At 33.8% G+C, this 20,588-nt stretch overlaps 3 protein-coding genes across 3 annotated transcripts; 2 read left to right on the forward strand and 1 right to left on the reverse strand.

Annotated features, from left to right (window-relative positions):
• Positions 1–407: 407 nt before the first annotated feature.
• On the forward strand, positions 408–10,936 carry LOC135836428 (NBAS subunit of NRZ tethering complex-like). The gene is made up of 41 exons (XM_065351260.1): positions 408–598; positions 700–797; positions 867–994; positions 1,054–1,187; positions 1,263–1,351; positions 1,422–1,605; positions 1,678–1,824; positions 1,897–1,994; positions 2,067–2,178; positions 2,250–2,486; positions 2,552–2,734; positions 2,806–2,931; positions 3,004–3,145; positions 3,210–3,364; positions 3,454–3,668; positions 3,741–3,836; positions 3,910–4,084; positions 4,163–4,297; positions 4,367–4,519; positions 4,585–4,751; positions 4,833–5,021; positions 5,121–5,226; positions 5,314–5,522; positions 5,595–5,704; positions 5,783–5,958; positions 6,034–6,221; positions 6,301–6,555; positions 6,632–6,861; positions 6,937–7,154; positions 7,229–7,419; positions 7,495–7,689; positions 7,782–7,939; positions 8,027–8,211; positions 8,300–8,490; positions 9,179–9,286; positions 9,370–9,543; positions 9,610–9,757; positions 9,874–10,112; positions 10,186–10,303; positions 10,378–10,509; positions 10,586–10,936. The coding sequence occupies exons 1-41, from the start codon at positions 530–532 to the stop codon at positions 10,637–10,639; spliced, it is 6,417 nt and encodes a 2,138-aa protein (XP_065207332.1). The 5' UTR covers positions 408–529; the 3' UTR covers positions 10,640–10,936.
• A 552-nt stretch (positions 10,937–11,488) lies between these two features.
• On the forward strand, positions 11,489–16,350 carry LOC135836429 (uncharacterized). Its single transcript, XM_065351261.1, has 4 exons — positions 11,489–11,777; positions 12,034–12,184; positions 12,320–12,441; positions 12,666–16,350. Exon 4 carries the CDS (start codon positions 12,749–12,751, stop codon positions 16,004–16,006), a length of 3,258 nt encoding a protein of 1,085 aa, XP_065207333.1. The 5' UTR covers positions 11,489–11,777; positions 12,034–12,184; positions 12,320–12,441; positions 12,666–12,748; the 3' UTR covers positions 16,007–16,350.
• Positions 16,351–16,977: 627 nt separating this feature from the next.
• PIG-O (phosphatidylinositol glycan anchor biosynthesis class O) lies at positions 16,978–20,562 on the reverse strand. Its single transcript, XM_065351265.1, has 6 exons — positions 19,553–20,562; positions 19,402–19,475; positions 17,826–19,328; positions 17,539–17,756; positions 17,337–17,462; positions 16,978–17,262 (listed from the first exon to the last, which is right to left on the reverse strand). The coding sequence occupies exons 1-6, from the start codon at positions 20,317–20,319 to the stop codon at positions 17,080–17,082; spliced, it is 2,871 nt and encodes a 956-aa protein (XP_065207337.1). The 5' UTR covers positions 20,320–20,562; the 3' UTR covers positions 16,978–17,079.
• Between the last annotated feature and the right edge of the window lie 26 nt (positions 20,563–20,588).

Consider the following 20,588-nt stretch of genomic DNA (forward strand, 5'->3'; position numbering starts at 1 on the left):
CATTAATCATTAATCCATTATCTTTTAGCTTAGATTAGTAATGATCTTTAATCTTTTACTTTCTTCTGAAAGGTTCATTTCAATTTTCATTACTCACTCACACCACTGACCACACTCACTTGACTCGGCAATTTTTAGTTCTTACGTCAGTTACGTACGTTACGTTCATGATAACAAAATGACAATATTCCATTAATTAATCCCAATTATTGACGTGATTTTTTTCTGATTTTGCTGTATTTTTCATCAAGAAAAAAAAATTAAAAGCAAAAATTGAGTGATGGGCGGAGCCGGACCCGAAGCACAGCTAGACAGCGACCAATCAAGAGGTCAGATTTGGTGTGATACAAATTTTACGGTGAGCATTCGAAGTACGTATTTTGAATACAAAACAAATCATCACAACTTGGAATTTCTGAGTGATAACAAACTTCAAATTCTATCGACGTCCGAAGAAAAATGTATAAAATTGTGTAATTTATTACAAAAGTTCTCCTTTTTACGAATTGGTTTTCATATCCTTACAATAATGAGTAAAGAAGACATCTTACATGAAACCAGAAAAATCCAGCAATGGAAATTGGACCGAGAAAGTTTGGTAAGTTCACAACAGTCAATTGAATTTTTCAACTTTACTTTCGTCCAAAATATTGAACTAAGTATGAAAATTTCAACATTGTTCATTTTTTCTCATCTTAGGAACCTAAAGATTCAGAACTTCACACCAGAATTCTTCATAAATTAAATCCTAAAAACTTATTTCCTTTGAAAGATCAAGATATTTGCGAGTTCAAAAAGTAAGTTAGCCGAATTAATCGTTCTGTTTATCTAATAAAATCAACGATACTTATGATACTCGATTTTAGTTCCAGCTTGCCTTGGCAATTCGCAGTATCAGACTCGGAACGAACTTTATTAGCTATTTTACAGGATAAATATCTTGAAATCCGGCATAAACGCGACGACTATGAAACACCTGTCGCTAGAACTACAGGTGAGTCTACAATGGCGATATTTGGGTTTGTTCAAGTGCTAAAATTACGATATTTTCAGTTCCTATGGACCAGCAACCAAATTGGAGGAAGTTGAGTTGGAGCTACGATGGTATTTTATTAGCTTTCTCATCGAGTAATGGTGACATCAAGTGTTACGATGCTCTGCTCAATCTCATTTGTTCCATACCGAAGGTATCTCGTTAAGATTATCAGCATCACATTTAAAAACTTAAAACTTGATTAATTCTATTATCTGTGTAATGATAGGTCGAAGATAATGATTCGAACTCATCAATACCTCGAGGAGCTCTAGTATCGTTACTTCTTGTTGAGAAAAGGACCAGGAGCACGGAATGGTGATTTGAAAAATTTTTAAATGTAATTTCATCGTTTCGTTTCACTTCTTATAATGAGTATTTTTCGCAGGCCATATGAATTACTAGCTGTCGAGTATAATGGTAATTTGAAAAGCTATTTTATATCGCCGTCTCAAGGATACAAACCTTATCATACGTTTTGCTTCTGTGATACGATTTTAAGCTCTGCGACGTATGTCTCGTTATTCAATATTTTAATTGTCGCATTTCCTGTTACAAGTCTACTTCAAAAGGTATATTTTTGTCCTATTGTAAACTCGTACCGATGAACTTTGTCTTCATGTTGTTTATTTGTTTACCAACAGTCCGAAGATGATACTCTTGGTCTTAGTTCATGGCGATTGTTGAATGATTACCCTTATTATAGATTAGTCAAACCGAGCCTCGAGAATTTACACGTTAACAAAGCGAACACCGGATGGATCTCTTACTTCATGTCGAATAAAAAAAGGGTAAAGTTAACCATCTTGCTATTCGTTTAAAATATTCGAATGAAAATGACTAATATTTGAAATAAAATTCAGTCTGTGATAGTTGCCATGTCAGCATCGAAAAGTGGCCAGCTACTTGCTTGTATCCATTCCTGCGGTAGCGTGTCTGTCTGGCTTATTCCTCAGATGACGTAATACATTTTTAAAGTGATATTGAAAAATATATTCGAGTTCACTTTCTAATCAGATTAGTTTTTTAATAGATTGCACAAACTATGGGATGTTCAAGATCTACCTCGTTACAGTACAAAAGAAGATGGTTCTGTCAATTCGAACGAATACCTCCCTTTGGATATAAATTGGTGCTCCGAAAAGGTACCAGTTGTCATATCCCTTAAATTTCTTATTTGTTTCATTGTCGGTAACACTTGGATTTTCATTTACAGAAACTAGCATTAATAACTCGTAATGGAGCACTAACTGTATCTACGACGGATAGTTTGGATAACTTATTAGGTCAAATAAACGCCAAATGTCATTCAGTCGATCGTCAACCGGAATTAGTCAATACTCCGGCGAAATTGGCTAATGCCTGTGATATTCATTATGGATTTCTCGTATTAGATTGCAAAATAAAGCTATGTTCTGCGAGACGAGATTCGGAATTCGCTCAAAACCAAGAAGTATGTCGTATATTAAAGGTGAAGGGGTATTTTTCATTCTGGCACTAATCAATTTATCTATACAGGATGACGAATCTATGACAAAAGCCCTAGAAGTAGCAGATAATCATTCTTTGATGAGACAAATTTTGAAGTTCTTCGTGTATTTCGAATTCTTTCATCAACAGAAGCAAATGGTTTACGTTGAAAAAACCTACAGTCTTACATTCCTTAAACAAATCACACCAGAAGATTTATACTCAAAAAAGGTAAAATTAAGAGTCGTATTTTGATTCATTTTTCAAGTACCTAGTTTAATCGAAATTTATTCAATTCGTAGATAAATTCTGGCGAGTACGTAGAAGCTTTGGAATTTGCTAAATTATTCGATTTAGATGAAAATCGAGTTTATAAGAAACAATGGGAGAGTAATCCAGCAACGACTGAAGCGATTAAAAATTATTTGGTGAAGAAAAACGTACATTTTTTAAGAAAGATTTTTTCTCGAGAATTTTTTTTAAATTTTTCACTTTTACAGACTAAAGTATCCAATAAATGGTGGATTCTGAATGAATGTTGTCGAAGAATACCCGAAGATTTATCAGCGGCCAAGGTTTTACTCAAATACGGTCTTCAGTTGACCGATTTTGATGTATTTGTTGATTATCACGATGTTGCTGGTAAAAACAAAACTTTATTTGAAATTTTTATGAGTTTACAAAGTACTCAATACAGTCTTTTCAGAACCAGATGAATCTGACGCTATTCCGAATTTTAACGAAATGAAAAACTATAATATTAATCCAGAACACGATGATAATTTCAGTCCTAGTCAACTTCTATTGTTCCAAATAAGAAAATACCTGTTGTTTTGTTGGGATATGTTGATCGTTTATGAAGTAAGATTCAAGTTCCAGCTATTCATTAAAATTAAAATGAGCCACCTTTGGAAGTATTGAAAACTGAACAACGTTTTTTTTCTCAACAGAAAATCTTGGAGTTGAATCCGATAAGTTCATACTCGGAAGACATGTTCAAAAAATTCCGTTCCAATTCGCCGTTGAATTTGGCTCTTTTCTATGCTCACGATTGCAATGTGAAAGCTGTTGAAGTCTTATTAACGTATTATGGCGAAGAGCTGTTACCTTTTTGGTTAAAAATTATCGATGATATACCCGAATGTATGTCTCCAAGTTCCTTTAGGTATGTCAATCTTCGTATCAATTATTTAATTAATGGATATAACCGATTACAATGAGATTTATGTTCTCGCAGACGTTTACTTCCAAAGATGAACGAATACCAAATATTAGAACCTTGGAAATGTAAACGTATTCGCGAAGCTGATTGGTCTGAATCTGGGAATTTCAAGTTTGTGTGAATTTTTATCCTGGTGGACGAATTGCTGCATTGATGATTTATATTTTCGTATTTTTTTGAACAGAAATTTAATCCGGTCCGGTTCTGTGAAGCAGACTGATCCCGAACATCCTTTTCCATTCACGTACGAAGTTTTATCTGCCTGGTACGAGAGCAAAATTCGAAAAGTTGTTGATCAAAGTGGTCTCGTAGATAATGCGTTAGAATTATTAAATTTAGCTCGTCTAAATGGTATTAAGGTTCGTATATTCATTTTTTTTCAAGTACAAAAAATATTAATTTTTTTATTTTATTAATAAGTGAACGTTGCTCTTCAGAGTTTGGACTACCTGCAGCATAATCTACTGGTAATGGATACGGTTATGTACGAATTAGTAATCGAAGAGGAAGTAACGTTGAATCAGATTGAAATTTATCAGGAAATTGACAAGCTCATGTTGCTAATGTCTAAAGTAAGACTTGAAAAATAAAACAATCATAGGTGAAAATAACCTGTGTAACGAATTGCATTTAAATTACAGTCAAATTTCGAAGAAACATTCTTAGAAGATGTGTCGACAATTTTATTACCATTTTTGAACCGTTGCGAATCGCTGTTTCCGAATTCTCGAGATACTATAATCGACGATTACTTTAAACGTCTCAGCGAACATGATCTTAGTTTACCACTCATTGTAAGTTACGATGAAATATTGATATTCAAATTGAGAATTTCTACTAACTCGAATACAAATTGCAGTTTTTCAATTATGTCGCCGAAAACGACGAAGTCGATGTGATGTTCAGCGATAAACGGAAACTGGAGTTGGCTCTGCTGAGTGTTTACTCGTGTAAGAGAGTCGATCAAATCAGTCTGGCGGATAGGATAGTTCGAAGTTTGCCTCACGTTGGCGTTACTGATAATAAGTGAGAAAACTCGTTACTCGTGAAAATGATCATTGTTTTCGAAGATATCCTAATTTAATACTGAATTTTTCCTCATTACAGTAATATCGATTTCGAAGAATTATTCGTCATAAATTCCAGAGTAAATGAATTGCAATACGAATTAGAAATCTTACAAAAATTCAATAACTATGGGATTGAAAAAGATGTATCAACTTTACATCAGAATAAGACGAATGAGGAGTTCCAAAAGAAAACCTTGGCTGATATGGTGATAGCTAAGTTGAATAGGTTGGTTACACGGCTGAGTAATATTGGACTGAAATTCCGGAATTATTTCGAGAATAATTGTTTTGTGATTACTGATTACTGAATTATTTTTTTTGCCAGGACCAGTAGCAAAGGAATCGTGAAAAAAGATATGTACGATTTATTAGAAGATATGGAATATGTACAACAATTCTACGTATCTTTACAAGATCGAACATATCTCAGGGTAAATAACCTCGATGAAAAGTTGCACCTAAAATTACGCAACATTTGATTATTATATTATTTATTATTGTCAATGTCCATGTCGTAGATATTTGCGTACACAATGTTAACTTCTAGTCGACACGATTGCATCGAAGATTATGCTCCTTTAGTACTGACTTGTTCATTATCCCAGAAATACAAACAGCTTGGTGATAGAATCGCATTCGAAGAAAGTGTCGCTATTGTAATCGAAGCAGCCCAATATTATTTCAACATCGCTTCGTCTTATGATGATCTTTGTATTGGCTTTGCCAAGTACGTAGATATTTTTATTTACTGAATTCAACCCTCTCCTTTTACAAATTATTAAAAATATGTTGTCTTTAGATCCTGCTTATCTTTGATTGATTTCCATACCGATATTGAAAGAGAGAAAAAATTAATTAATGCTTTAAAAGAATTGAATGCGTTCGGAGTTTTTATACCTCCGTTGAAAAGTAAGTCGTCGAATCCCTCAAAAAAAATATTTACTTCATCAATCATTGCGTGTAATCTCATTTGATATTTTTTTACAGTTCGAATGAGCGTGGATAAAATACGCATCATCGAGAAAGTCTTGAAACAGAAACCAACCTCTTACAAAAAGATTGATAAACTCATCTCTTTGGCTAATAATCTGGATCTTGATCGCAATCATGGAAAATCTCTGGAATACGAAGTGCTGAATTGTGCGATTGATGTGGCTTTTCAAGTAAAAATACAATAATTCATTGATCACCAACCAACCTCATAGATTTATTATTAATTTTCGTAATTCTGATCTTAGCTGAAGGATTTCATCTGGTGCTCAAAAATTGTCAGTCGTTTGATTGAAAGTAATCATCCTTGCTGGGAGGTTTGCAAAAGATTATGCGAAAGTGAAGATTACGAAGACTTGGAAACCAAGCAGAATTTAATTAAATTTGCTATTATGCAATGTAGCGATAAAGAATTAAGCATTTTGGTCGAGTTGAGGTACGTGAAATATTGCAATTTCAAACAGCATAATTAGGTGTCTGTTTTTTTTAAAATATATTTTTATTTTATTTTATAGAAATGAAATCGAACGTAAAATATTACGTGAAAAGTTACAAAGCAGTGTTCAACAATCGCAAGCAGATGATACTACAGGTGATATGGACCAGGAAAACACTAAATCACTGTCAAAAAGTGGTATTGCTGAGAATACCCTTCACAGCATTGATAGCTTACATAACCTCATGTCCATTTCGTCACTAACTAATATGTTACAAACTTCTTCGTCTAACGTATTGAATGTCGATTTTTGGAAAAATACGTTCAGTTTTAAGTAAGCTTTTGCCATAAAATATCTTGAGAATATTTCGTACGAAAAATCAGATCGATAACTGCGTTTTATTCCATAGGCCGGATTCAGAACGTGATGAAATCTGCCCCAAACAGAATAATGATTTTAATAAATTAGCTTTTCCGGATTTCTATAAAAATTTGCACGAACATACCGGATGCACTTGTACTCCTGGGCATACATCGATCGATAATGAAAAACAAGTTCTACAGTTATTATTACGATATCATTTATTATCAAATAATAAGCATCTAGATGATGATATGTCAAAGATCGATTTCAACGATGGTAAGAGAATTTCGATGTTCCATAATATCTTTCTAATTCGACATAATTATTGATGATGAATTTTTTATTTTACAGTGATAGCTCAATTAGCAGTGACTTTGTATCCGAACGATTGTATGAGTAGTTTATGCCTATTGTTATTGCTGAATGATGAAACGTACAGCGAAAAAGTTCTCAACTCGTTTCCACCTACAGATTCGGTTGAAAAATTCGCCTTGTATTATTATTGTTTAAAAGTAGCCTCTTCTTGTGATCAACTTGAAAATTCGCATCTTACAAAATCACCCTCGCAGGTAATTAATTCTTTGACGAAGAACTTAACACTCAATCTGTTCGATTTTTAATTCGATCTCGTAATATTTTTCAGCTCATTTCCAAAGTTTTATCTCTTAGTAAAGAACCAAGTTCAAATTACTTCAAATTGGTGAAAAAATATCAAGGGGATGTGGATAAACGACGTGGTATTTGTAAACTTCGCGATTTAGGATGTGGAATTGATTCGGTTCGATTTTTCAACGACGACAAGTATCGAGTCGATTCTATTCTAGGAGTCGCGATGTAAGCTCATTTTATTAGATGATTTAAACTGTAATTTTTTGTGCTATATTTACGGATGAAATTCTTATGATGAAGGTACGAAGAAAAGGATAAATTAGATTTAGCTCTTTCCTTGGGTGATGAATACGGTGTAGGAAGTGAAGACGTTGTGTTGAGTCATATAACATCGTTGTTTTTATTCTCTCGTAATATTTCTTTGCTAACTGAACGACTGAAAGAAACCAGGATACTGGAAATATTGAAAAAGAAATCGTCTTACGTTACCAAAAGGTAAAAATATTGATCTTTTTTCCGAATATTAATTATTACGATACGATCTCTGTATTTTTAATCAATATTTCCAATTTACTCTGTTGTTATAGAATCGTAGCGGATATTTATGAAGGATTACACGGCTGCGATTACCAAATTCTTCTATTGTATTACGCTTTGCTGAATCAAATCGCTGAGAACGAAATCATTCATCATCTTAAACCCAAAGATCACATGAAGTTGTTACGAAAATTTAAAAATGCCAAAAGTAAGAATTTTTTCAGAAAAAATATCCAATTTTAAACGAACGATTATTTTTTTATTACCAATGAACTCTATTTTCCGTTTATTTCAGCTGTCGATTACAAACTACTGACGAGTGAACCACCTAAAATAATCGAAGCTGTGGCGCCTTCTGTGTTAAATAACGAAACATCTCAAGTGACTAATTTACTATTTTCTTTACCTGATGAGATAAAGAAACAAGTCAACTTCGAAGATGTTCTCGAGAAAATTTCGGAGAAGATTTTCTTTAATGGAGTAAGCATCTCTATTCCAATGCTGGAAAAGTAATTGTGTAAGATGATGTACCTCAGTTTTAATGTAAAACATTGTATTGTTTTTATAGCCAGCAACATTAACGTATATTCAGCGATTTAAATTGTGCTACCCGTATCTGGAGAAAATCTCCGAAGATCGTGCGAGTTCTCTGATGAGGGCATTTTTCTTCTCCAAATACAGTACCGAAAATATCGAAGCTGAAGAGAAAAAAGAATTACTTGATACAGCTGTTCAATATTTCTCCACAAAATTAGAATCGTAAGATATCTTTTTTAAAAAATATTGTACTCCCAAACTGACACCTTTCAATTGAAACGAAACCAAACTGGATCGAAAGAGCATGTTCTAAAACCTTCGTAATCAAGATTTCAGATACTGAAGTTCATTTTTGAATTTTTGAAAATATGACTTTTTAATTTTTTCAATTTTTTTCTGCAATTCACCTCAAAAACTGGATCAAAAATTCAATTTTGAACTGATCCTGCTAGCATTTTTCAGTAACCACCTAAAACAATGAAGAGGGTGCGAAAAAAGTTACGGATGCGAAAGCTCTGTTAGCCCTTTCAGAGCAAATTATAATTTATTGAAAAAATTGAAAATAACAGGAGACTCGTAAATGACTTAATAAAATTTGTAATTTTCGTGAGGGGAGGGAGAAGTGAAATGAATGAATTATTTATGTAATTTATTTCGTTCGGGAAAAAATGGTGAAAAAAATTTTAAAATTTCCATAAAACCAGTTTTTTTTCATTTTTTACTTTTGGAGTTTCAAAAATTCAAAAGGAATTTAACGACCAAACTTATCGTTACGAGAGTTTTAGAACATGTTAAGTTTTAATATACCTAGCTGAGTAGCTTGGTTTCTTTAAATCGAAGGGTGCCAGCTCAAAAATTTTTCATGAGAATGGCATCGAAAATCGACTGATTAATTTGTTTAATTTTAAAGGCACAGTTCGGTGGTCGAGTACTTGAAGAATTATTCCAAACAGTACGAAAAAATCGACGAACTTAATGAAATATGCACAGCAGTCGATATCAGCGAATCGTATTTGAAGTAATTATACTTAACTGCCGTTCACTATATTTTAGTTATTTTCTAATTTTCGAGTCTTGATTAATTTTGTTTTAATTGAACAGAGAATTGCAAGCTGTTTTTATTCGAAATCAAGAAGACGAACTTAAACGTATTATTTTAAAAATGGTACTGGATTCGTCTGTGTCCGCCGATGTAATTAAAGTAATTTTGGAATTCGTTCGAATGGATTCGTTGACTGATATTATAACGGAGATGTTGAATAGCGAGTTAAATAAGTTCGTTCAATTCCTGTGTTTGATAATAAAATAAGGGAACGTGCATAATATTGGATTCTTTTGCAGGAATACGGTCGAACCTTTGGTTTATCGAATTGAAAATTGTCTAGAAGATAACGAGTATGAAAAATGCTGGTGTGCGCCGCTCAAATGGTTCCTAAATGATAAAGAGATCTCAGAGTCTACTAGAAATAAAATAAAAAATATTTTATCTGTAAGTATAGGCCTAGAATCAACAGATTTTTGACTGCCTTCAAGCTTGGCATCGGTATTAATCATTTATAAAATAGACTTTCCCCGTCTAAAAATATGACTTAATCTTGGTTACAGATTCTAGACCAATCCGAAGATGATATTTATAAAACTATAGAGCTTTTACACGAAACCAGACTTATACTGAGAGAATGGAGCGCTGTTCATTCGTCTGTTACGCTTTTTGACCTCTCAACCGAAGCCAATAGGTTAAAGTTATTCAAGGAATTATTCAAACAAGCCAGCTCTTTCGTACAAATCAAGAATTTACTCAAATTGCTGCTTTTCTGGCCTCCTTTCGGTGAAACTAACGATCTGTAAGTGAACTAGTTCTCCTCACCTAACGATAAACAAATCAACAGTAATTTCACATCTTGTTGTTATTTTCAGAAAAAACGATCCTTGGATAATTTTATTAGAAAAGTTATTACAGCATGGTACTCTGCATGATAACGAAGAGATGAAAATGATTGAGAAAATTATCACCAAACGAAATCCTTCAACCGAAGTAAAATTTCTCCACAAAAGTCATATTTTCCTACAATATCAACATGAGTTATAATTTTTTCTCAATTTTTTCAGGTGAGAAGATTATTTTTCGATCACATAACATGTCTGCCTCATAACGACGTACTACTTGTGTGGTTCTGTTTCTTGACCAAAGATGAGCTTTTAATACAGTCAGTAAATTGTTACATAGAAGAGCTTAGAGAGGTAAGAGTTTCATCCATTTGATTTCCCATATTCTCGAACAAAAAAATAATAATCCTAACGATAATTTTTGTTACAGACTGGCAGGATGCCGAAAGTATTTGAACCTTATCTGAAACAATATAAATTCTAGCGTCGAGGTCAATATTGATCTGAGCTTTCCTATCGTACACTAAATTATTAATATAGGTGGTATGTGTCGAAAATTACCATTTTTTCAAATTCCTGATCAGAGTATTGATATTGAAAATGTGAAATTTTTTGTTATTTTTTTTTTAAAGTGATTTCAAGTTTTTGTTTTTATTTTTATTTGTATTATTGTACTTTTTTTTATTATGGAATCGTTAGCTTTTTTTATTTCCTATCGTAATTTTTAAAATATAATTGTTATGAATACGTTGTGAACGGAAATATAATATTATCAAACTTTCTTGGTTCAATTTCCAATTTTCCATCGTCGGATCTTTCTGGTTTCATGTACTGCTGCTGCTGATGAATAAGCTCAAAAGTTGGATGTATTGAACGCGATAATACCGCAGCGTCGAAAGCTTCAAAGCTTCATTGTAATTGACCAAATTGATTAATTAGCAAATAATTATTTGAATTTTTGCAACTTGATAGAAAATCGTCGAAAGTTAAAAAGTTGATCCTTCCCCTCCCTGGGAAACAGTGAAACACCTAATTCTTACCGGGTGTCCAAAAATTTGATACGTTTTTTTTGATAAGGCAAAGTGGGAAAAAAATTTCCCAAGTCAAATTCAAAATTGAAAAATTGAATAACAATCGAAAAAATGTACTTTTGAGTTGATATTTGTTTTAATTTAATTCAAAATGAATGATTCTTTCGTGTTTCATTGAAACAATCACTCAATCGCCAATTTTTCGAATGATTATTTATTCAATTTTCCAATTTTCAAGCAGAGAATATTCTCTCCCTTTTGATAACATCAAAATCCCTCATTCTTGGACACCCGGTAGTTTGACTTTGAAAACGTGCTGATAACAATTTTTTTTTTTGAATGAGTCTACAAGTGATTTTAATTATGAAAATTAAATTGTGCAGTACGTAGTTTTAAATTTCTGTCCAATTGTTTGTTATAAGTAAATGAACATTATGTGTAATATTCAGTTCTCGTAGAGAAGAGATTCCAGCTCGTCAATTTGATTCGGTTATAAATTCGTGAAGGTTGTTCATACTTACCGGTATAGACTATTGTACCAATTTTCAATTGAATCCCATCACAGAGGAACTAATTTCTAACAAATAATTCGTAAGTACGACAAAAAGCACTATAAGAAAATCAGATTCTAACATTATTTCATTCTTGGCAAAAATTTTCAATTGTCGGTATAATAAAATAACTTTTATGAAGGATAACTTTTGTCTTTGCAACATCATTCACTGAATTCTGAAATACCTACCAGATCTTTAATTTTCTTCGGTTGATCATTGTACTATGATTTGAATCTTCTTTAAGGTTCACATATTTATTGTGAATAATATTGGTATTCATTTTCTGTTGACAGATATTAAAAACTTTAATGCAGCTTTGAAGTGAAACTTTCGAAGCTTGTTAGTATTCGATGATCATACATTTTACCTGAAGAGTGGAGTTTTATTCCTCCAAACAAGTTAAACTGCAATAATTTGCTGAACGGATTGTTTGAAATAACGTTTGTGAGTTCATTTTTGTATTTGAGTACTTTCTTACTACTTACTCCATTCTATTTGTTATTTGTTTCATGGTATTCAGTTCGAAATATTTATTTGTGTGTTATTGCTCAAAATGGTAATGATTTGTGATAATTTCAGTGTAAAACGCAGAAGTTGAAATTCTACGTGTTTCCTGAATAATAAATTTCTTTCGTTGTGTTCCGTTAAGATTTCGTATGTTACCAAGAATGGCTTTCAACAGTTCGATGAAAATGCTAAAAGTAAGAACTTATGTTGGTTTAAAATTGCGATTATATTTTTTCGAGATTTGTGATGGATTACTGGATTAGTTTGATATGATTCCAACGAATTATCAATTGTTTTAATCGAGAAATGCCAAAAACTTGTAAATATTTCATCTCGATGTTGGATCATTAATTTGTCAAAATAATTCAACTGTCTTCCAATACGAATAATCACTATAAAATATTTGTATTTGTTTCAGGAATAATTTCACGCTGGGTTTCTAAAAGTTTTGATCTTTGAGCAGTACTTCGTTGAAAGCAGCTGCATCATTCGAATTTCAAGATGTTTTCCATCTTACAAGGTCGTGCTCATCTTTCGAAGAAATTATATTCAATCTATAGCGGTAGAATCACGAAAACACAGCCCAGTTTACCAAGTTATGTTGATTTTTCTAAAAAGATTTCTTACGTACAAAAAAGTGGTAGCTCGCGAAATCATTGTGATTCTTCAAAGCAGGTGCTTCATACTCACAATGATATTTTGAAACCAGTATCTTTTCACCCCGATTTTTCTCAAAAATCGCGATACAATCACGCGAATAGCGAAACAAACCCATTTTCTACCTATAAACAACACTACGATTTTTCAAAAAAGTTGTCTTCCACGAGCAAAGATAATATGGATCAGATAAGCTCTCTGGTTGAAGAATGGACAACGCGTTACGATTCATTGGGCAAACTCGATGCCAATATTGTCTGCGGTACTTTGAATACTCTATCAAAATTTCAAGTTTTTGACAAGAAATGGAATAAGAAAGATCAGGAGAATTTCAAAGAACTGATTGTTAGAATAGCAGTAAAAGCGAATCAATTATTTGACATGAATCGTCGTCAATCTGTTAGTAAATTAAAACCGTGGCAAGTCGCGAATACCTTGAACGCCCTGTCCGGTTGGGATGTATTCAGGAAAGATATCTGGAATGTTACCGTTCAAGTGTATGGTATAGAAGTAACCGAAGTCCAGCTGTTCAAATCTGTCATCGTTAAACTAATCCGCCATGGCAACAGTTTACTAGATCCTAGAAACAAAACAGTCGATCAATTCGATTCTTACGCTGTAGCCAACAGCTTGAATGCTTTATCCAAATGGAACAAGAATGAGTTAGAAGGAGCTAGCGAGTTCCTTGTTAAATTAATGAAACATGGTTGTATGGAGGCCAGTGGATCCGCTTCAACGCAGCACAATATGGAAGATGAAAAACACGCTTGTATGGGAGTCGTAAAAACCTTAAAAGCTATGTCTAAATGGCACAACGAGGAATTACAAGGATCTAGAGAGTTTATCACTCAAGTACTTGTGAAAGGAATTTCACTCGCTGATAAGTTCAACTCTACAGAAATCGCCAACGGTCTAAACGCATTATCTAAGTGGAACATTAATGATTTTCAAGAAACCAGAGGGTTCATCGATCTGCTGATCAAACGAGGAAATGCGATTATTGATCAATTCAACTGTCAGGGAATTTCTAATTGTTTGAACGCTCTGTCGAAATGGAATATCAATGAATTACAAGGCTCCAAAGAATTTATATCTCAGTTGGTGAAACGTGGAAGTGCTACGGCCAAAGTATTTAATGCTCAGGAAGTTTCCAATAGTTTGAACGCGGTGTCCAAATGGAATATTGATGAAATACAAGGAACTCGCAGATTTATTGTCGAGTTAGTAGAATGCGGAAATCTGACCGTCGATATGTTTAATTCGCAAGGAGTTTCGAATGCTTTAAACGCTTTTTCTAAATGGAACATCGATGACTTCGAAGGTGCTAGAATATTCATCAATCGGTTAATTAAACGAGGAAGTTCTACGACCAATAGATTCAGTTCTCAAGACATTGCCAGCAGCTTGAACGCTTTATCTAAGTGGAAAATAGACGAGTTGCCCGAAAGTACAGAATTCATCGTTCAATTATTAAAACAAGGAACCTCTACGGTTTCTGAATTCGACTCTCAAGAGATCTCAAATTGTTTAAACGCTTTATCCAAGTGGAATATCGACGATTATCCAGGATCTAAAGATTTCATCATTCAGTTACTCAAAAGCGGTATTACAACGAGCGGTGAATCTACACCTCTATGTATAGCTATGAATCTGAATGCTCTATCTAAATGGGAAATTAACGAATTGCCTGGAGCTAGAGAATTCATAGTCAAGTTGATACAACGAGGAAGCTCGACAGTGGGCAGATTCGATTCTCAGTATATTGCCAACAGTTTGAATGCGTTGTCTAAATGGAATGTAGACGAATTCGAAGGAAGCAGGGAGTTCATTATGCAGCTCGTGGAACGTGGAAATTCAACAATCGATTCGTTCGATTCTCAAAACACGTCGAATTGTTTGAACGCTTTTTCTAAATGGAATATCAACGAGTATCCAGGATCCAAACATTTCATCATTCAGTTACTCAATAGAGGTATTACAACGAGCGGCGAATCTACACCTCTATGTATAGCTATGAGTCTGAATGCTCTGTCTAAATGGGAAATTAACGAATTACCTGGAGCTAGGGAATTCATAGTCAAGTTGATACAACGAGGAAGCTCGACAGTGGGCAAATTCGATTCTCAGAATATTGCCAACAGTTTGAATGCATTATCCAAATGGAGTATAGACGAATTCGAAGGAAGCAGGGAGTTCATTATGCAGCTCGTAGAACGCGGAAATTCAACAATCGATTCGTTTGATTCTCAAAATACCTCAAATTGTTTACACGCTCTTTCGAAATGGAACATCGTCGAATTCGAAGGATCTGAAGAATTCATTGTGAAGTTGATTAAACGTGAAAGTTTTCTGATTGATGAATTTAATCATCAAGGTATTGCTGCTAGTTTAGTTGCATTATCAAAGTTGAACATCGATACGTTGAAAGGAGCTAAGGGATTTATTATTCTATTAATAAAGCGAGGGCATTCAACAGTCGGCAAGTTCAATTCTCAAAGCATCGCTAATAGTTTAAATGCTCTATCAAAATGGAACATCGATGAATTCGAAGGATCAAAAGAGTTTATCATGGAGCTAATAAGATACGGAAATGAACTCGTTGATGAATTCAACCCTGAGCAAGTTGCAGGCAGTCTGAACGGTCTGTCGAAATGGAACATCGACGATTTTCTAGTAGCTAGAGAGTTCATTGATCTGTTAGGTGAACGAGGTTGTGCTACGATCGACGGATTCAATTCTCAAGCAATCGCCAAAAGTCTGAATGCATTGTCCAAATGGAGTATTAATGAATTTCGAGGAACTAGAAAATTTATTGCTCAATTAATAAAGCGAGGGCATTCAACAGTCGACAAGTTCAATTCTCAAGACATCGCTAATAGTTTAAATGCTTTATCGAAATGGAATATCGATGAATTCAAAGGATCAAAAGAGTTCATCGTGGAGCTGATAAGATGTGGAACTTCACTAGTCGACAAATTCGATCCTATAGAAATTGCAAGCAATCTGAATAGTCTGTCGAAATGGAACATGGGCGATTTTCAAGGCGCTAGCGAGTTTATCGGTCTATTAGTTGAACGAAATAATGAGGTTGTTAACAGTTGACGAATTCCAACCTCAAGAAATCGCCAACGGTTTGAATGTCTTATCTGAGTAGAATATTAATGAATTTCGAAGTTTTATTGTTTGATTAATTTTTACGTGGGAGGGTTAAAATTGAAATATTTTAAATGTACGTATAAAAACGAAGAATTTTTCTGTTCTGTTCGAATTGTTTTTAATCACCTGTGTTTTATTTTTATAGTAAACCTACTTGTAAGTATGTCAGAACTTCCTATTTTGAATTTGTAAATTTTTTAATGTTCGTTTCGTTGTTGTTGTTGTTGTTTTTTTTTTTGTTAATCTGCGTTTACCAGATGTAGTTTTCAATAAAGTGATTAAAATTGGAACCATACGTTTTATTTCAGATGGAAGAAATTTTTCACTGTTGAAAATTGCAAAGTACCTAATTTATTTCAAAGGGAAGTTCAACCTCCGTCTTTGAGAATAATTTTTTGTTTTATGAGACGCGCATCCTACCTTGCATGACAATTTTTATACCGGGCAAAGCCAAACTGAAGAAGCATGCGAAATCATAAACATCACCATTCACCAGTCAAAATTTCAAGTTTTGAAGTGCATTCAAAATTTTTTGTTCTATTTTTGAAAATCAAAAATCAGGCTAAAAAAATAAGAAAAATTCAAAATTTTATCAAATTATACCTATTTGTAGAAGTGCTTTGCGTTTTCTGCTTCATGTTTGTATGTACTTGTATGAAGTGAAACGTGATATAGGATATACATCTTTCCACATCACCTTCTTGAATTGGTGTTTTCAATTTCCATTCGAGTTTTTACTTCAGATCTCAATGAATTGTTTAGTGAATTGTAGTGCAATCTAATCAAGTTTTCTTCCGCCAAAATTTTACATTTTTTGGGGGAAAAAAGTAAAAAACTGAAAAAAGAATCAAATTTTGACATTTTTACCTTTTTGTTTTACTGCTTGATACATGTTGAAAAATTGAAAATAAAACGAATGCGAATTTATTATTTATTGAACGTGTTAACGTAAAGATATAGGTAACAAAAATAACAAAAAGTAAAAATCCGGCGGTGGAAAGTTAATAAGTCTTGAGACCTTATTGTAACACGTTGTGTTTTAATTCGTTAGCAACTCGTAAAGTAAACAAGTAACCCAGAAAAGAAAATGGGATCACAATAAAAACGAAAGAAATACCCTCGAAAATGAATTTAGGAGCAAATACTCCCCACATCATTAAATGACGTCGAAGGATACACGCAGCCAGCATGGTGAAAAAAATCTGAAAATAATACAACATTAATTTATTACAATGACACTGATCATTTTTTCTCATGAAAAATACAAATAACTTACTCGCATCGAAAGTAAAGTCAGGTATCTTAAAATCAAGGTAAATGCACTTTTTTGAAAATCACCGAAATTAAAATATCTCCGGTCGTTTGGCGTATTTCGTTCGAAATAAGGAAAGACCAGTAATAACTGATGGGAAAAAAATGAACACATTACAAAATTAAACTCGCATATTTTACATATAATACGAAATTAGAATATTTACCATTAAAAGAATGCTGTGGACAGCTTGAGACAAAAAAGTATGGGTGGCTACGAGAATTCCAGGTAAAATAACACTGTCTCCGATATCTTTCTGAATTAAAAAAGCCGCATTCCACTGGATACTCGAAAACGAAGTATTGTGTCCGGTTGTATAGAACCAGTAGACAGACGATAAGCACCAAAGCATCACACTGCTCCAAGGAACATCTGAATCATCTTCTGCAAAAATTTAAACATTAATACAGCTCATCGAAGAATTCTTTAAATTTAATTTCGTTGCTTACTCACTTGCAGTTTGGTAACTCCTGTACACGTTGGTTAAATACGCCAAGAACCATATTCCTGCATTCATTGCTATGGCCGGAATTGCATACAATTGACCTAATACGATCACGCAAATGCAACCTAACAATACACGAATACGAGTAAAAGAATTGGCAAAAATAATGGACGGTGACTGGACACTCAGACTAGACAGAAAAGATTTATTATTTGAGAACATTCGAAGTACAGGATCGTAAAAGGCAACGCACAACAAAACAGACAAAAATATGAACAAAATTCCTGGGATTTTATTAACGAAAGGATAATCTCTATCGATGTTGTCGACCAATACTTCGCAAATCCAATAGAACGACATTAAAGCGCAAGTGATCAAAGATAACTTATTAGCAGTGAGTTTTTGGAAATGGATTTTATTAAAATTAGCAAAATAAATGCACGAGAGTATAGCCAAAAGACAAGATATCGCGGAGATACTCGCTGGCTCAGCAATCTGACACTCGTAATCTTCTTCACCCCGACATTTAGCGTAACTGAGCACCATCCTATACAAGAAACACAAGAAATTGGTGCCAGTGATGAAATGTAACGAAAGAAGTTCTCGTGTGGAGGATACTTTCGGACGACTCGCATGAGCAACGAACAATATCAACGTGATGAATAAAAATAACACTATTTTTGGTTCTTCCAGAACAAAGCTGTTTGAAAATGGAATGATTAAAAGAACCGTAAAAAGTAACATGGAAAATAAATCGACAAATTTATAACGAATTTTCGACGTTATCGTCTTAATTGAAATTTTCATTTTGGTAAGAAACCATAAAATCATAACTACGGAAAATGACTCGGTTGAAAAGTACAAAGACATAAGTAAATCGACTGAAAAAAAATCAGCGCATAAAATACCGACAATGGTAATTAAGGCAAAAATCACGAAAAATAATACTAGAAAATGTCCACTGACTAATGACAAAGCGGTAGTTTTAAATTCGCTGACAAAGTAAGCGAATAAGGAAACCAAAAGTGTGCTAATGAGACCAAATATTACAGAAGTTTCAGAGAACCTGACCCAAACTTCTTGACAAATATCCAACACGACCGTCATGTATGATTGAAATTCGTCCATCATAATATCGCTATTGAAGCTCGGCCATTTCTTCTTCAAATAAGTGTAGCGTTTTATGATGGTCTCCAACTGATTTGTAGTAAATTGCGAGTTGTGCTGGGAGTAAGTTCTTATGTAATTAGTTATCTGCTCGACGTTTCTCCACAAGCTTTCGGATACATCTTTGGATGAATTAAGTAGAACGGTAGGTATGCATTCTGGAATCACTGAGCCAACATTTGAAAATGGAATTGGCGTTCCAAAAATGGTGGACAGAGTTGGTACGATATCCACTTGGTTGATACTTTCGAATGTGCGATTTAGTGTCGAAACCAGAGGATGGATGGGAGAGTAGACGAAAATTGCGGATGTAATTTCGTTATCTGTGTCGCCTCCGTGATCACCTGAAATGAATTGAATTTTGTAGATTGTTTGTTTTCTTGAAAATTGCCAATTTATTAATTAGTAATTAATTACCCGTGGAAGTCATTCCATGATCACCGATCACGAAGAGTAAAGTGTTTTCATTTTGTACACGTTCGATTACGCTCCTGTAAAATATAAATTATTTTGAATTTATTTTACATGAAAAATTCATCGATAAAGAATTGACGAATTCAAAACATACTTCAAAACATCATTCATTTCGTTCAATTTCCGAGTCATTTCCGAATGAACAGGACCGTAACGATGTCCGCAATGATCAACTCCTAAGAAATGCCCAATAAGTAAATTCCAATCAGTTTTCTTCAGCTCCGGTAAAATATGTTCTTTTACTCCATTATCGACGGTATCTAAATCCCAAACATTGAACGAATCGTACGGGTAGCTGCGTATGAATTGATTTGGATACAACCTAGTCCATGTATCATCGCCCATGAAAACAGCGTTTTTACTTCTTCGTATTAAATTATCGATCAAATTATCTTCTTCGATTTCCCCCGACGCGAAATTCGAACTGATATCGATGAAAGTGGATAAGCACCCGGTGGTTAGAGCTTTGATTCTTTGCATAGTCGTGGTAGGAGGATCTGCCACGAATTTAAAAAGCTTGGCGTTTTTTGGTTTTGTTCGCAAAATATCGTGAATAACAGTCAACTTATTTTGGTATGGTAATTCTTCCTCTTTAGGAACATTCGAGTGTTCAACGAAGTCATAACGTAAAGCATCGATTATAATGAGGATCACCTTCAGATTACTGGGAGAGCAGTGTTGTTCGTATGTATTTCCTCCGTCGGTTTTGGGGTGAGTGCTGTTGTTACGACATATTGATTGGTAGTGAAGCTCCTCTCTGTGCAATAATAAGCCACTGGTGAAGATGAGAACTGATATGATGAAAGATGAACAAATCCATACTAGGAAAAAGATTGTTCTGCCATAATCGTTTAACTTCATTATTCCTTCTTCAAAACCATGGCTCACGTGTAGTTTTATTGCATCACACTGCCATTCAATTATTAATTCAGCACTTGAAAATAATCGTCAAACGTTTCGTGTACTTCTGTTTGATCCGGTGAAAAAAAAATTGATAATTTTCTTGTTTACAAGAAGAAAATCTGCTGTGCCATCCAGCATAGGTACTTAACTACCTACGTTTTTTTGAAATTTTCCGAGTGAATATTGTTCATTTATTTCTCAACAGGGAGTGCTAAATGACACTTGAA

This window comes from Planococcus citri, chromosome 2 (genome assembly GCF_950023065.1).
Source record: "Planococcus citri chromosome 2, ihPlaCitr1.1, whole genome shotgun sequence".
NCBI lineage: Eukaryota > Metazoa > Arthropoda > Insecta > Hemiptera > Pseudococcidae > Planococcus > Planococcus citri.

Coding starts and splice junctions, on each gene's coding strand:
- LOC135836428 (XM_065351260.1), top strand. CDS start 530: ATGAGTAAAGAAGACATCTTACATGAAACCAGAAAAATCCAGCAATGG. Junction 7,155..7,228: donor TTACAAAATCACCCTCGCAG/GTAATTAATTCT, acceptor AATATTTTTCAG/CTCATTTCCAAAGTTTTATC. Junction 7,690..7,781: donor TCGTCTTACGTTACCAAAAG/GTAAAAATATTG, acceptor CTGTTGTTATAG/AATCGTAGCGGATATTTATG.
- LOC135836429 (XM_065351261.1), top strand. CDS start 12,749: ATGTTTTCCATCTTACAAGGTCGTGCTCATCTTTCGAAGAAATTATAT.
- PIG-O (XM_065351265.1), bottom strand. CDS start 20,319: ATGAAGTTAAACGATTATGGCAGAACAATCTTTTTCCTAGTATGGATT. Junction 19,329..19,401: donor TCATGGAATGACTTCCACGG/GTAATTAATTAC, acceptor AATTCATTTCAG/GTGATCACGGAGGCGACACA. Junction 17,463..17,538: donor TCCACAGCATTCTTTTAATG/GTAAATATTCTA, acceptor TTTTCCCATCAG/TTATTACTGGTCTTTCCTTA.